The sequence below is a fragment of the Gopherus flavomarginatus genome, chromosome 17 (genome assembly GCF_025201925.1).
Source record: "Gopherus flavomarginatus isolate rGopFla2 chromosome 17, rGopFla2.mat.asm, whole genome shotgun sequence".
Taxonomy (NCBI): domain Eukaryota; kingdom Metazoa; phylum Chordata; order Testudines; family Testudinidae; genus Gopherus; species Gopherus flavomarginatus.
Genome location: NC_066633.1, coordinates 9,521,436 through 9,538,082, shown reverse-complemented (window position 1 = coordinate 9,538,082; position 16,647 = coordinate 9,521,436). Strand labels below are relative to the sequence as shown.

The 16,647-nt window shown below is 43.7% G+C and overlaps 1 protein-coding gene across 2 annotated transcripts; it reads left to right on the top strand.

The window, feature by feature from the left end:
* The first annotated feature begins 2,735 nt into the window (after positions 1–2,735).
* GTF3C5 (general transcription factor IIIC subunit 5) lies at positions 2,736–16,555 on the top strand. Of its 2 annotated transcripts, none has more exons than XM_050927023.1 (11): positions 2,736–2,911; positions 3,685–3,904; positions 4,704–4,902; positions 7,830–8,025; positions 9,226–9,330; positions 9,917–10,031; positions 11,262–11,342; positions 11,871–11,968; positions 12,810–12,892; positions 14,453–14,595; positions 15,460–16,555. In XM_050927023.1, exons 1-11 carry the CDS (start codon positions 2,765–2,767, stop codon positions 15,615–15,617), a joined length of 1,545 nt encoding a protein of 514 aa, XP_050782980.1. In that variant the 5' UTR covers positions 2,736–2,764; the 3' UTR covers positions 15,618–16,555. The 2 variants fall into 2 exon arrangements, with proteins under 2 accessions (XP_050782980.1, XP_050782981.1); XM_050927024.1 differs by lacking the exon at positions 2,736–2,911 and adding an exon at positions 3,296–3,399.
* Positions 16,556–16,647: the final 92 nt, after the last annotated feature.

Genomic DNA, 16,647 nt, shown 5'->3' with positions numbered 1-16,647 from the left:
ACACTATAGCCTGGGTGACGGTTAATGAGATAAGAAAAGGGCTGAACATTAGTGTAACTGACTATTGGGAAGCTAAGTATCTCATACTCATGTATACAATAAAAAATAAGCCACCCATATGAGACTGCTGATCCAGCACACAATATTTGAACTGGGTACTTCATGCAACAAGCTCTCCACCCCCACAGCTGGCAGAGAACTGACACATCTGTACTTGCCCTACTTCAGGTTGGAGGAGCAGAGGAAATGTGGGATAGAGAGGTGGGGAAACACCAATGCTCCTTGAGTCTCTTTTACTGGCTGTTACATGAACAGCATCTTTGGTATTCTTAGATGACATACTCAGCCCTGGCATAAGTAGTTGCAGCTCCCACTGACCTGAAAGGATCAGCGTCATGGTCCGTCCACCCACGTGTTTTTCCTTCAAATGAGGTGAAATGGATATGCTAGTAGATAGGGAGAGCTGGCATAAGAGCGAAGGATGGAAAAGTGGATAGGTGGCAAATACCAAACCTGGCCACAGGGCTGCAAGTTCTTCCAGGTACCTGAATCAGTGCAGATGATGAGACTCCATGGCAACTCTAGAGTATTTTATTTCTGACAGATGTTAATTCTTCTGAAATATTCACTTAAAAACATGTGTCTCTATCATGGCGAACACTGAATTCCTATTGTGCTCATCCAGGTAATTACTGACATCTAAATCTTATTCTAAATGATCATAACACCCTGTTGGATTAACAAACTACCGTGCTGCTGTCAGCTGAATTCTGTCCCAATGCGTCCCCTGCTGTAGGTCTGATGAATATCAGCAACAATTGTATGCAATGGTGTCGCCCGGTCAATCCCAGGATACTAGAGAGACAAGTTGGGTGAGGTAATAATTTTTATTGGAACCAACTTCTGTTGATGAGAGAGACAAGCTTTCGAGCTTACACAGAGCTCTTCTTCAGCTCTGGGAAAATTACACAGAGTGTCACAGCTAAATATGGGGTGGAACAGATTGTTTAGCATAAGTAATTAACATGTATTTCTAGGGACTATTAACCTCAAACTACTTATGCTAGACAATCTGTTCCACCTCTTATTTAGCTGTGACATTCTGTGTACATTTCCCAGAGCTGAAGAAGAGCTCGGTGTAAGCTTGAAAGTTTGTCTCTCTCACCAACAGAAGTCGGCCCAGTAAAAGATATTACCTCACTCACCTTGCTTCTCTAACCAGCAACTATTGTAAGAACTCTTTCAATACATAATGTGTAATAGGAAATGATGACTGTTTTATTTATCAATTGCAATGCTGCCAACTTGCACAATATCATCTTGAGTTTCACTATAATTAGTGTACTCCTTAAAGCCCCAGCTCCCAGAAACAAGGGACTATTTCAAATCTGAGCTTTTATTTTAAAAAATGTCAGTTTCTAAGCTTAATGGTTGCAGAGAAAAGCTTAGAAATGTGATGCTGGAATATCCTGAAAGCTTAAAACACAGAACGTATATAAAAACAACCCCAAATTAATTATTTATTATAAATCTCATGATTTGTAAAATAATCTCATGATTTTGGGTGTCCTGATTCATGACTTTTGAACATTTGGTATCGGCTATACTACTTCCACCTTCTACCAAGGTTCTCTGGGTGTAGCACAAAATAATTAACTACAGTTGCAACAACAAAAAAGCAAACAATTAAAAAACCAACAAAATAAATTTAAGAAGTGTAAAACATTGGAACACTAGATATAAATTAAAATAGAACCAGCTTGATTCCGCTGTCATGTACATTTATCTTATGTGTAACTCCACTCACTGCTGTGGAGTTACTTCTGAGTTAAATCAGCAAAAACAGAGTAAAATTATTCTATAAGCACAATTTTTTTTAATGATAGGTTCTCTCTACCTGTGTACCTTAGGCTTTCTCCATAATTTACATCAGTACATCTCCCCCCAAAAAACAAAACAAACAAACAAAAACAGATATCCAGGTTATCAGTACTAAAAGGAGGACAATGTGGTACAATAAATGGGGCACTGACCTGATAGTCAGAAGACACAGGTTCTGTTTTGTCCTCTACCATGGATCTGCTGTGTGACCTGGGGCAAGTTACTCCATTGCTCTGTGCCTCTTTCCCACTCCTGGATCCTTGGAAAAGGAACTGCCTGAAGGCTAGCCATGTTACTCAGTACATCACTGGAAGGCACCCAGATACTGCAATAACAGGAATGGTATAAGAACCTGAATGGAAGAGCAGCGAATGAGTTGTAAAATGTACAGGTTTGAGGGATGCCACACAAGGGCGTGGAGGCTACTGGCTGAGGTGCGCGGGTGGGAGCCTCACACAGGATTTGAGGCAACAGGCTGAAGATTTGAGGGTGAAAGCAAGGGCACTGCAGGAGGGAAGCTAGTTAATGGTCTCAAAGCTGTGGAGAAGTGGAAGAGGTACAGTGAAGGGGCTGGAGCAGGAGGACTCACACAAACCTGGTGGGGTGATGGGTGGGAGCCACAGAAAGGCTGTCAGGCCTTGTTGGAGACACAAAGCCCTTGGGAGAGGGGGCTGGGAAGCTACTGAATGTCAAGAGCCAGGCTGTTCAAGGGGGCGCTGTTCCCCCACCTCGGCCCCTGGCAGTCTGGCTGAGGACACGTTGTTGTGACAGGAACCGTTCTTCCCCGGAACCTTGGCGCTGCAGCGGCTGGGGGAGCGCATTGGGGAGCGGACCCGAGGAGGTCGCAGAATCAGGCCCCGGAGGCGCGGGCGGCCGGGCGGCGATGGCGGCCGGGGGAGGCGGGGAGCCGGGCTCGGCCGTGCTGGAGCTGCCTCGCGGCCCGCGGCTGGTGTGTGTGGAGTACCCGGGCCTGGTGCGCGACGTGGGCAAGATGCTGCAGACTCTGGGGGGAGAAGAGGGGGTGTCCCGGGTAAGGGGGCCCCCGGGGGAGGGCGAGCTCCGGGTAACCAGGCTTCCTGGGTCAAGGATGCCCGGTGGGAGGGGCTTGGTGGGGGGTTCCCTGGGTACGGGTCATCTGGGGTAAAGTGGGATGGAACTAAGGGCTTCCCGGGGGAGGGATTGTCCCAGTAAATCCCAGGGAGGGGGTTGGGGTGCGCTGGGGGGCGGGGTGTTCTTGGTAAGAGTTGTCTAGGTTACAGTGAGAAGGGCCTAGAATTTCTTAGAAGGTGGGAGGTGGTCTGGTTAAAGGGACCTCAAGGGGAAGGAGGCTGGGGGCTATCCTAGGGAAGCGGCGGGACAGAGGGAGATGTTGGAGATGTTAACTTCGGGGGGGGGGGGAAGTGGGGGATGATGGTGTCTGTCGTGGATAAAGGGAGCCCTGGAAAGAGGGTCTAGAGTTCTGAGTAAGGGTGGATGATCCAGTTCAGAGAGTTCTCTTGCTGTGGGTGATCCCCTCAGGTGCGTGTTGTGATTAGAGCAGGGGTCAGCTAGGGGTACTAGATAGACTGTATTTGGAGGGAAATGCCCTAAAGAACAATGTGAGACTCTATGGTTCTCTGGGGTAAAAAGACATGCTCTGGGCTGGTGCCCCATGGAAAGGAGGTGATGGTCACTAAGGGAAGATAGGGATAGCATTTTGGTTTGGAGGTGGATGGGGAGGGCATGATGCAAAGGAAAATTCAGTTGGTTTTTTTGGAGGGACAAATTTGATGTTGAAAAGTGCTTGTGCTCTTGGTAATGTAGATCTATGCCGACCCTGGAAAAAGGCTCGAGTTGTACTTCCGCCCCAAGGATCCCTACTGCCATCCTGTGTGTGCCAACCGCTTCCCTACCTCCTCCATGCTATTCAAGGTAAAGAGGAAGATCAGGAGGAAGCCGCTGGAAGCTGAAGGAGAAACCCAGGAGGAAGTCAAGTTTGAAATGGAAGTTCTTGGGGTTGTCTCTACTGTTTACAAATTTCAAGGTAGTAATTTGATCTGCCTATGTGTGTGGAGTAGTGACTAGCAGTTCTGGTGGGAAAAGGGCAGTGCTCCCTCTTGCTTGAGTCCGACAAACTGTTTTCAGAAAACCCCTGCATGTCAGCCTCACAACACTGGTATCTAGGGAATTCAATGTGTGACCTGGATTTGGTACCATCCCCCTTCTGTATTGTGACTTGATAACACATTGTCCTCTCTGCTGTTGTATTAGGTTATACTGTAATCCAACATGTTTTATAATGGATGCACCTATGCAGGATAAAGGGGAAAAGTTATATTTTCATGGACAGTAATGTATTATTGTTTTTAACCTTTAGTTAACTGCTTGGCAGGTGTTTAAGATAAGGAAATATAAAGTATTATGCTTGAATGAAAGTATGGACAAGGTTTCCAGAGAGCTTTTATGAATGCACTATCACCAGGATACTGCTTCCTGAATGTGAATTGTTACCTAGTCGAGGAATGAGCAGCCTTTGGCACTCAGACCATCAGGGAAAATCCACTGGCGAGCAGAACGGTTTGTTTACCTGTAGCGTCCGTAGGTTTGTCTGATTGCAGCTCCCACTGTCCATGGTTTGCTGTTCCAGGCTGGCCGCCGCTTCCCGCACCCCCTATTGGCCTGGAATGGCGAACCGCGGCCAGTGGGAGCTGCAATTGGCTATTTAACTCAGTGCAGGAATAGCATCTTCCCAGAGGTGTCTGAGGAAAGGAGAACTGGGTACTGTGCAGCATATTATTATCTCTGATACACACCGTTTTATCTTGACTTTTCCTTCCTCATAGGAATGTCTGATTTCCAGTACCTGGCAATGCATTCTGGACCTGAGAACAAACAGATCTCTATGTATGACAAGATCTTGATGCTCAAACCAGAAAAGGAGGAATTCTTCAATAGGGAATTACCCCTCTATATCCCCCCACCTATTTTTTCACGTCTGGATACCCCTATAGACTATTTCTATCGGCCAGATGTACAACACCGGTGAGTGCCTTTTCTTATGATGTAGTAAATAGTTACATTGTCTCTTGAATGAATAGATAATAGAAACCCTTTACTGGGCCAGCGTATCACTTATAAAATCTGAATTTTCAAGTTCACTGGGAGGATATCCCTGCTTCATTACCTAAAGAAACCTCTTGTAGTATAACTGACTTGGTTCAGTAGTAAAGGATCTTTCAAAATGGCCTATAAGAAAAATTGAAGGGGTTAGATGATCTTGGGGGTCATTTTGTTTGTATCAGGCAATGATCATGACCAAAGCATAGGATGCTTTTGTTTTGTTTCTTTGTCCAGAGTCTATCTGTGTAATTGAAATGAGAAAAAAATAGATTTAAAATAACCAATATCCCACTGAGTATATGTTTTTTAATATGGAATCTGTGCTATTTCAGAGCAGTATTTTAAAAGGTTTCAGTCATATGCCTCATCAGAGCAAACTGCTATAACCGATACATGCTTTTGTTATATCTCTTTCCATGTTAGCTTTGTTTGTTTCAATACAATCTGGACAAAAGATTGGAAGGTAGCATGGGCTAAATGAAGCTCTGAAAGTCAAGAGCTCTTCCACTAGCAAGCTTGTGATCTTGGGCAAGTCACTTATTTCTGTTTCCTTATTTTTGTTCTGAAATAACTGAGATCATAATTATAGTCACCTGCACAAAATAGGTCTTACCAGAGTGGAGATAAGGGGTTGCTTAGTTGGGGATTGTGGCCTATTAAGTTGTTTCTGGTTTGAGTTTAGTGGACTTCCTTTGAATTCAGAAAAAAAAAAAGGCCATTGTCACAGAGATTTAAAAAAAAGGAAGAAATGGGTAGACAGTATACTGTGGGGAAGTAATCCTGCACTAGCCTACTGGGGACTGAATAAAGGAGCCCTGTGGAGAAACCTTGCACTGTGTAAGAGTTTTGGGAAATACAGACTGGTGGATAACACTGCAATCTCGCCTCACTTTGCTTTCAGGCAGTCTCAAAACAACAGGAATAGTCTGTAGTATCCTAGAGAATAGTATGTAAATGTGGTTCTTACTGGAAAAGTATTAATGTGATTTCAAATCTTATTGTGCAGAGGATTTCCATCTTGTGGCATTCAAGGTTCTGAGAAAAAGGAAGGATGGTCATGGTCATGGTCATGGTCATGGACTAAGACTTCAGAGACCTGGGTTAATTTCTTACTCTGGCACAGACATCCTGTGAGATCTGGGCAAATCACTTGTCTGTGTGCTTCAGTTTCCAATCTGTAAAAGGGGGATAATAGCACTTCCCTACTTCACAGATGTTTGTGAGGAAAAATACATTACCAGCTGTGAGGTGCTCTCTCACTACATTGATGAATGCCATATAAGTACCTTAGATAGGTTTTTCCCACAGAACTATGAAGAGTTATGATCTCACCTGTGTTTACATTTTCCATCCCATGCATTCTCCTCCCTAATAGCCTTCTGTCCACTTTAAATCCAAACTTAAACTATAACAAAAGAAATCTTTTAGGGGGTTTTTTGTTTTAAATTTCCACTCTTCTCCCACTGTTGAGATGCAGCTTGAGACTATTTGGCAGCTTCTTTCTCTCTTTCCCCTGCCATAGAAATCTTGGCGGGTAAACTGAGAAATCCCATTTTAATAGCTGCTTTAAAACTTTTTGTTTCATCAAGCGCCCTTGGAGGGCTCCCAAATGAAACTTTGGTTGAGGGTCTGTTGCATCTAGACACAAGAGACAAAATTCCCACTTCTCCCACTCCTAGGACTGGGAGTTGGACCCTGCAGGATAATATGAAGTTGTATCAGTCAGGCCTTTTGGCTGGCTTCCATGTGTTTCCAGTGGATTGGAGGTTGATGGAGAGTGGTGCAAGTGCACATGCCAAGTATTGCTGAGCTGGCATTCACTGGAACTGTTTGCTTCTGTTACTTTGTTTGTTTTGCCATCAATAAAAATGAAATCTGTGATGTCTCCCACGAGAAACATCTTTATTTTTCTCACTATTGTCCTTCATTTGAGCTAAAAAGTGTAAATAAATATAATCAGACTGCAGGATTGAATTTTTAACTGCTCCATTGCCTCACCTCTCTGTGTCTCTGTACTCTTGGTGACTGTAGCAATGGGAACATAGAGTAGATACCCGTGGAAGCTAAGCCTGCCTTTGTGGATTGAAAATTGTGGTTGAGTGACTAACATGTAATGCTGAGGTCCCCAAACTATGGGGCACGCACCCCTGGGGGGCATGGAGGAACATTCAGAGGGGCACAGCGGGCTCATGCCAGCCCCCATGGGGGGAGCGGGTAGGGAGTGCCACCCCGCCCCCAGCTCTGCTCCGGTCCTGCCCCCAGCTGTTGTCCCAGCTCCTGGCCCCGCACCTGTCCCTGGCCCCATCCTCAGTGTGGCTCCGCACCCAGCCACAGGCCTGCCTGTGGCTCCATTCCCACCCCCAGCCATGGCCCCTGGTTGTGGCTCCGTTCCCAGCCCCCTGACCCTGTCTGCATTCCCCCCACCTCCCCTGAGCTGCAGCCCCACTCCTGGCTCCAGGGAGGGGGTGGAGACCGCTGGTGTAAGGTTTGTTTCAGTTAAAATAAGTACATGGAAGCTCTGTCTTAGGGATATTGGACATGGATCATAGTTTTCTCATTGGAAAAGTGATTCTCAACTTTTTCACTCTGGACCACTCCATAAGAGAGTCTTTAATGGTGACCTGTCTTGGGCTACCCAAATCCATATTTACTTGGGACCCAAATATCTTCCAACCCTAGATCTTGAGAGGCAAAGGGCTAGTTCAGAAATTCTACCTAATGTCATTCCCCAGCACCAGTTTTTCTAGGACCAGAAAATAAACTAAACTTCCACATGTTTCAGTGGAGGCCTCTAAATGTAAAAGAGAAGGAGGAAGAAAGTACGACACATACTTTGCATTGCTTCTTAGGGAGGGCTACAACAATCCCCAGGTGTCTTGTGAGAACCTGATCGGTCTCAGCAGGGCCCGTCGACCACACAATGCCATCTTTGTGAACTTCGATGATGATGACATCCCGACGAAGCCGCTAGAGCCTGCAGTGCAGACCTGGAAGAAAGTGTGCACCAATCCTGTGGATAAAAAGGTGGAGGAAGAGCTGAGAAAGGTACAGGCCAAATCTTGGGGGAAAGGACTGGATCACAAACAACTCCAGTGCACAGTGTGTGGGAGAAACTTCACAGGCTGCCTTCAGTAACTTTTGGCTTCCCGGAAAATTGCTGTCTATAAGGATTTATTTTATAGATCTGTGTTTAACATTATTTACAGGCCTCCGCAAAGGATTCTCAAGACTGATCAAGGTGCCATATTGTAAATGTGATGGTGAATGATACAATGTGGTCTGATCATTAGAGCAGGGAACTAAAAGCCAGAACTCATGGGTTCTGCTTCTATTTCTGCCTCATATGTGCTGTGTAATTTTGTCAGTGTTTTATCCCCCTCTCTGTTTCTTGATTTTTAAAATGGGAATGATAACATGGACGTACCTGGTTATAATATTAAATGTTGGCCAAGTCCTTGGAAATCTTGAGGTGTATGGTGCTACCGAAATATTAGATCCCCAGGATGCTTAAAATTCTCATTGCCAAGAGTTTTAGGGTTTTTCATGCTTTTATGAAAATTCTGTTGGAAGCAGAAGTAAATACACTGAAGGCTAGGGCATGGCTTAAACCATCAAGGAGAAGCTATAGTTACTCTAAGTTATTTGAAACCTGAACAGCCAGGTGGTACATCCATTACCTTCTTCCACTTCCCCAAGTATTTAAAACATTGAGTTAATTAAGTGATCATAAATGTGAGATGTATGGAATAAAAGTTTGTCAGGAACAACTCCATTAAAGGCAGTGGATGTCATGTCTGAAACTCTGCCCATAGTTCTGAAAATGTATCCTTTTTGTGTGGCATATATTGTGAAACCATATCTTTCAGTTTGCCTGAGCCTGACCAGCTCAGGCCATTCAGGAGCAAAGCCTGTCTATTGTACCGAATTTTCCGGTGTGTTTTTGTGGATGGGACAAGTCAGTGCCTGGGGACTAAGCTGAGACCACTGTTCATTTTGTGTGCTACCCAAGTCAGTATTTGAGCCTGTCTGTTCAGAGATGAAAGGCAAGCTTTTTCCCTCACTGTGCCAACATCCCTTAAATAAGGCCTATTTTTACTTGTCTCTCTATTGCCATCCTGCTGCGCTGTAGAAATGTTGCTGACAGCATTTAGTCTGCGCCAGAGGCTATAATAAAAAGCAGATTCGAATTAGGAAATCGAAATTGGCATTAGTAACCCTTACTCTCCACTTTGTATGTTTCTTTAGCTGTTTGAGATTCGTCCCGTCTGGTCTCGGAATGCTGTAAAGGCCAATATCAGTGTCCATCCGGAGAAGCTTAAACTTCTGCTACCGTATTTGGCCTATTATATGGTGAGTTTCTTTGTATACCTGCTGTGTAGCTTGTTCTTATTTGAGGCAGGCTTGGGGGCAAAGGAATGAGAGGACCAGCTGGATGTCTATGGACAATTCCTGGTTACCTGCTGTTCAGATTCCACTATCTGGTACCCAGAGCTTTGCATTAAATTTCCTTAAGGAGGAGTTCCAACCTTTTTTGGGCGGGGAGGAGAGAGGAGGAAAATCTTGCTTCCAAATGGACCCCACACATAGTTGCCAGTTAAAGCAATGAACGATGCAGTGGCTTTGTGCTTCTATTGGTTCTGGTCTACCTTGCTGTTATAGTAACAAATGGTCAAATTGACTATCCATCTGGAAATGCTAGCATGAGCCTTCAAAAAAACTCTGCTGGGAGCTTTGGACTTCATTTCTGAAATCACAGATATTTGTAGCGTATAGCCTTTCTTTGCCCAAGGTTAGATGTTAAATGAATGTGTTGGAAGGGAGGAAAAGAGGGAGAGAGAATCTAAAATAAATAGTTTGGGGAAACATTGTAGCGCTCATTAATACTCTGCATCTCTGTACTGTCACTTGTAACCACTCACACTTTGTGCCTGTGCAGCTCACAGGTCCCTGGAGAAGCCTGTGGGTTCGGTATGGGTATGACCCCAGGAAACATCCCGAAGCAAAGATTTATCAAGTCCTGGACTTCAGAATTCGCTGTGGAATGAAATATGGTAAAATGGTCCAAGCGAGACAGACTCTCTCTCTGCCTCCTAGTCAGTCTGTCTCTGCAACTCTTCTGTCATCTCTTTCTATTTGTTTTTAAACCCTCAGAGCCTCTTTCCTCAAGCTTTTTGTTTGAAGGAAGGTGCAGGAGAGGAGATCATATTGGTCATTGTTTCTGAATTTCCTTCTCTAGAATCTATGGGGGCATCCAATAACCCAAGTTAGGGGAGCAGGAGGGACTTTTATTTGACCACTGGGCATATTCCAGGCCTAACAAAAAGCTACTCAACTTCCTTCCTCCATATGTTCAGAACACAAATGCACCTCAATGGGATATCTTGCTGTCTTCCCTCCCACTCCAGGACTGTTACAATTTCAGAAGAGGGAGACATTTAAAATGTCACCAAAGGGTTTATTTCTTTGTCATTTCTTCCATTTCCAGAAGGGACAAATTGGGTGTTACAAAGATGACTTGTCCATCTGGCCAACTAATGCTGGAGAAGCAATTTCTTTTAAAAGAAAACAAAACAACAAAAGATTTAGTGCCACCAGCTGGGAAAGCACATAAGCCTTGTGCAAAATGGAGGAATGTGCATTATGAAGTCAGGAATGCATCTGCCTCTTATCCATTCTCATCCACCCTGCAAAAAAAAAATCCCATAGTGCCCTATCAGATGCTATAGACAATGTAGTGAGGGTTTATGATTTTTCAGGCTTATGCCATTGTAACATATCTGGGGTGTGTTGTTTTTACCAATTCATTTGGCCTATTTAAGTTTAGTACAATGCTCAGCTCTGTGCAAAACACCTCATTATATTGCATTTTGGTACATTCGTTTCATACATTCCCTGTCATAGTTTTAGATCTGAGATGTAAATTTAGGTTTCTCTTTTTGTGTCTGGGGGTTTCATACAATAATGATAGTGCCTGTTCTTCAGGGATCTCAGAGCTCTTCACAAACTACTAAATCTCTAAGGAGTATTATCCTCATTTTACAGAGGGGGAAATTGAGGTCAATGATCGTGCTGTAAGTCAGTGACAGGACACATCTTCCCACCTTTTCATGTTAAATAGCTTTATTTTCCTGATCTTTCTCTCTCTCCATCCCATCAAAATCAACACAGGCTAGTGGTTGGCTCTCCTTTCAAACCCCAATCCAATACCCCGTTATAAAAGCTGGAATATTCTATGGGATGCTGGTCTCTGTTCAAAGACTGTTTTCTTTCTTGGCCTCCAGGTTACGCCCCTAGTGACATGCCCGTGAAAGCAAAACGCAGCACATACAATTACAGTCTGCCCATCACTATCAAAAAACCAGGTATGCTGAACAGGCAAAGGAGTTGAAAGGGGCGCGCAGCTTAACTTGGCTTCTTCATTTCATCCTTTCGTTGCTGTTGGTGGGTGAATAGAACACAGTGCAACTTATTTCAGTTGATTATTGGGGTTTCCTTTATCTCAGATTGCAATGTGTGTGTCTTTTTAAAACCTGTGGAAGTGTTGCCCTTTGAGGGATGTCTTAACACGTCTGGCTGATGGAGCCAGGGGTAATAATGAGAGGTGAGAGATCAGAAATTAGAAAGGAGTCAAGTTGAATGAGGCCATATCAGAAATACGTCCCAGTAGCTGCTGAAATGGTCTTCCTGCCAATACGGCTGCCAAAAAACGTGGTAGAGAGAATGAAGTTGACGAATGAAAAATGAACGTTTACACTAATGTTTACTGCGCTGGCTACTTTTCTGCTGCCAACAAAGTTGAAGTGAAGTAGAGAAGCAGCTAAAATCCTATACTATGCCATGAAGTGCAAAATATTGTGAGTTCAGGAATCTTCTTCCTTTATGTCTTTCAGTAAGTCACACAGTCAATGTACAGGACCTAAAACATGGGCTGGACCCAGCGAGTACATCCAGTGCAAAAAAACCTGCTTCCAGCAAGTACAAACTTAAAGTAGGTATTACTCTCTCCTACCAAGAGCTCGGAATGGTATAATAGGAGGGGGATCTGTTATGGTTTGTCACTCTTTTGAGGGCAGTGTTGACTCAGATGGACTGTAGACATTGATACAGATTTTACTTGGAGCTGCAAGTGACTAGCTAAAAAGAACTCTCCGTAAGCCTAAAAGCTTCTCTCTCTTTCACCAAGAGAAGTTGGTCCAGTAGAAGATATTGCCTCTAGCTGTCTTTGTGGTATATATGGGTTTACCTGGAAAGCCAGTAGTCATCCACATCACTGCAAAGTTTCCTGCTGTTTTTATATGTCTTTTCTAAGTATGGAAAGTCACACATTCAGCCCTTGCCTTGAATGCGACTTTCATTGCATTCCAGGAAGCAGATTGTGGAGTGCTATGAATAGCAAAAGTCTTAGGCCCATTATGGTGCATTTTCGGATTGCTCTATAGAATCCAGTAAAGCAAAGGAAACAGGATAGTGTATACTTTCGCCGTTCTCCATTTTCCTGTAATGGCAGGTGACCGTGTAACTGTTAATAGGTGTGAACGGCTTTCTCCACAGAACTTTGCTGTGTTAGTTCTGATTGCTGTGGCCGGCAGGTTGCAGTGCAGTTCTGCTGCATCCATACTCTGGCTTTGTCCTCTACTGCACACACTCACACGTTCTCTCTCTCACTCTTCCTGTCAGGGAACCAAACTCATATAGGAAATGCCTGGATCCTGAAATAGCTCATAAGGAAGGATCTCTACTGTGTGGCTATGCTGTACTGTTACCCCATGTCTTGGGTGTGGAAATGATTTGCAATGCCCATTGAATCTTTTGTCTTTGTCTCTTTCTAGGATTCCATCTATATCTTCCAGGAAGGAGATCTGCCTCCATATCGACAGATGTTCTATCAGCTCTGTGACTTGAACGTGGACAGGTACTGCACCTAGTTAGCTGGATCTTTTGACCAAGGGAGATTTTACAGATGCTCAGATGGTTGATTGCAAAGGCTACCATTTGTACCCAACCTCCTATCTTTCTCCTTGACCCTGATACTTAGGAGATTCCTAGTTTCTCCACAGACAGACTTTATGTACATTGGAAATTCCTTCCTAGTAAAGTTGTATGAGCTACCAAAATATACTTTCCCAACATGTGTTTTGGGCCTGATCCCAATCCACTGAAATCAGTGGGAAACATCCTATTGACTTCAACAGGATTGGGTTAGGCCTTACTCCCATTGGATAAATATTTAAGCTGCAGCAGGAAAAACAAATTGTCACATAATTCTGGGGAAATGCATTGTTACTTTAGTTTGGATTTTCATGTACACACAAATACCCTTGTAGGTTTAAAGATATACACTGCAAACACTTAATGTAACCAACAACTCGCCATCACATTTAGAAAAGCATTTAATTTACAGTCTTATCATTCCCCTCTGCATTCATAAGCTGCTTATAATGTTACAGAGGGATAGGGTAGAGCTAGTTGAGGTACTATAGGCAAGTAGAACAAAGCACAGCCAGAGAAACCTACTTGAGAGAAAAAGCATGATCTAGTGGTTGAAGCACAGGCCTGGGACTCTTATTGGTTCTGCAGCTGACTTATGCAATCTGTCTATGCCTCAGTCTTTCCTTCTGTACATTGGAAATAATTTTCTTACCTTACATGGGTCTAGTGAGTAGAGCTGAGCGAAATTCTGCATTTTCGCCTTGTGGGAAATTCTAATATTTAACAAGTGTTTTCATCTCAGTCCGAGACAAAATGTTGGATTATTGAAATTTTTCACAGAACAAAATATTCTGAAAAATTTTGATTCTTTATTGTGTAAACCATTTGAACAATACAATTGATTTGAAACAAAATGCTTTGGGTCATTTCACCAAAATGAAATATTCCAACTTGGATTGAATCAACCTGAAATGAAATATCTGGTTTGATTTTTTTTTCCCCCCCCACAATAAAAAACTGAAAAACTGGCAAAATTTAAATTTTTCCAGTGAAAATTTTCAGTTTTGCAGAAACTACCTTTTTCTGTGGAAAATTCCCAACAAACTCTACAATTGAGGTCTTATGTTTGTGACATGCTACAAGATCCTTGAAGGGAAGCAGTACAGCCTTTTACTACTTAATCTTTTTCATGAATGCAACCCTGAATCACTCTGATTTTTCTGGTTGCAGGCCTTCCAGTGACTGAAAACTATAGCAGCAGGAGTTTAAACTTCTGCTAGGGCCACTCATGCTCGACAGGTCATAGGGCAGGGACCAGATGAAGAGCAGTCCACTGACCCTCCAGGTTGGGGGTTGAGTAATAGGCCAACAACATAGCCTCGTAAAAAGTTGAGTTATGGAAACACAGCAATGTGGCTGTTCAGGCAAACAGCACAATTCACTGGGATGATGGAGCCTTGTTCATGCCCTGCGTGATATTTGACAGCACAGGAAGGATTCAGATCTGGTTGCAGGAGGCTGACTTTTCTTGCCCGCTATTTAGCTTACAGAAAATCATCCATCGGAATGACGGCATGGAGACAGAATGCACAGAACGGGATGGATGGTGCCTTCAAAAGACAAGTGATGATCTGAGGGATACCATGTCTCTGATGATAAAGCATATCATCAGATCCACAAGACCCGGTAAGGATGGCTCTGGGGTTTTGAGCATTGGAGGGTACGTTATAAAAAACATTTCCAGACACTATGGGGCATGTTGTTGGGAGCAGTTGAGTCACAAGGTTGTGCTTTGCAGTGGAGCAGTGAACTTGTCTGTTCATTTCCTGCTGTAGATCCCCTTCTCTTGTGGTAGGAGACTCAGTCTGCCTGGTTAGATGTAGGTGCTAGATCCCCTGGTTCGTCACATGCAATGTTATTGTGATGTCATCAACCTGGATACCTGCAGGACACCTGCTCTTCTTAAAGCAGCACTTGTTAGGCCATTAGAGAAAGACCTAAAACTCTATGGGACTGGGAAAATGTAACTCGATTTTGTCATCTCAACACCAGCAAAGTGAATGGAGGCATGCGAGTATGAAATAGTTGTGGGTAAGAACCTCCCAGCTTTGCCTTCTTAATGTCATAGTTTCTAGGTTTTAAATGTCTTCGTTCCATGATACTCTTGGCACCAATTTGAACAACTATAAAAACATGAGCATCTGGATGTTTTCATTGATGCGTTTAATTTAATAACATACTGTAATAGAGCAAGGACAGGAGAGGAAATTCTCTTGTCATGGTCCTGGGCCAAACCAATATCCCAAGGAATTAGGTTAGTTTCAGTTGGAATAAGATGCACGATCGCTCTAAATGCAAAACCTGGCACAGGAAAACTGCTTTTGTTTGAGTTTTGATTTGGTTTCATTAAGGTGCCTGACTGTAACTATGATCTGCACTTTTACATCATCTTCTGGCTGGCTCTGTTAATCTTATCTTTAAACACATCCTTGGTTTTAGTGAGGAGGGAAGTAATGTTGACATCTTTTCTTCTCTCTCTTTCTGACTAAGCTCTGTTTTCGAGTACGTTGAACGCTGAAGATGGCAAAGAACGGCTGACGTATGACTCTGGAGAAGAGGAGGAGGAGGAGGAAGATGAAGAGGAGGACTTCAAGCCTTCTGATGGGAGTGAGAATGAAATGGAAACAGAGATCCTGGACTATGTGTGACACAGTGAGCGAGTAGGATGAGGCTGCATGGGGCCTTTTGTTCCTTGAGCTCTGGGGGATATGGAATCATGACCAGGCTTTTGGGAAGATGCTAACTAGACACATGGCACTGGATATGGTGCTAGCAGTTGTGCTAAGTGCTCTGAAGGCGCAGGTGCTAAAGATCATGATCTCACAGTGTTGAGGTGACAGGCTTTTGTAAAGATGGCATTGTGGGGATGCTGGCCCATTGCCAATCCCAGGCAACATGCATGGCTGGCATTTACTGTGGCAGTTTTTCTGGTCAGAGTGGAGCTAGTTGGGATTTCACTTGCTTTGGTTCTCTTGGCCATTAAATTGTTGTGTTTAATTTCCCTTCCCGCCCTGTGCTTACAAACTGCAACATCTGATCTCATCATTAAAGAGATCTATACTTCCCTTTGAGACAATATAGGTGTTCCTATGACAGCCACTGTGAGGGAATGTTGGTATACTGTCTCCTCTTACCAGAAATTGAGAGCCTCTTCATCCTTGCTAGCTCTGATATGTCAGAGACTTCAACAAGTGCTGAATCCAACCCAGATCAGAGGTGTTCCACTGGCCTCTTGAGCCCAAAGTGTTAACCTTTAATTAGAACCATTGCAAGGAATGTGTGAAGGTCACACAATTCTAAACCTGGCATCTGGGTCAGTGGGAAAAACTTCAAACAAAATTAATTCTGTGCCGAGAACTGCATGAACAAGGTCATTGCTGATTCTTAATCGAGAGGCTCTGAAGAGTGTCATTCGGGCTGGCTTAAATGAAATGTGGAGTCTATCCAATGGGACATGTGCAGGTATCTGTAATAATTTTGTATATGCATGAGAAGCAAACAAACAATTTCTCTCGGGGAAAGTCCAGCTCCCCATGAAACATAACCCCTTGTCTATTTTTCTAATAAACTCTTCCTTTTTCCAACACCACATTCTTTCATGGATTTCTGGGTAGCTATACATAGTACAGCCGATATCCCCAAAATGATTTTGAGTCAACAAACATTTTGGTAAACTGG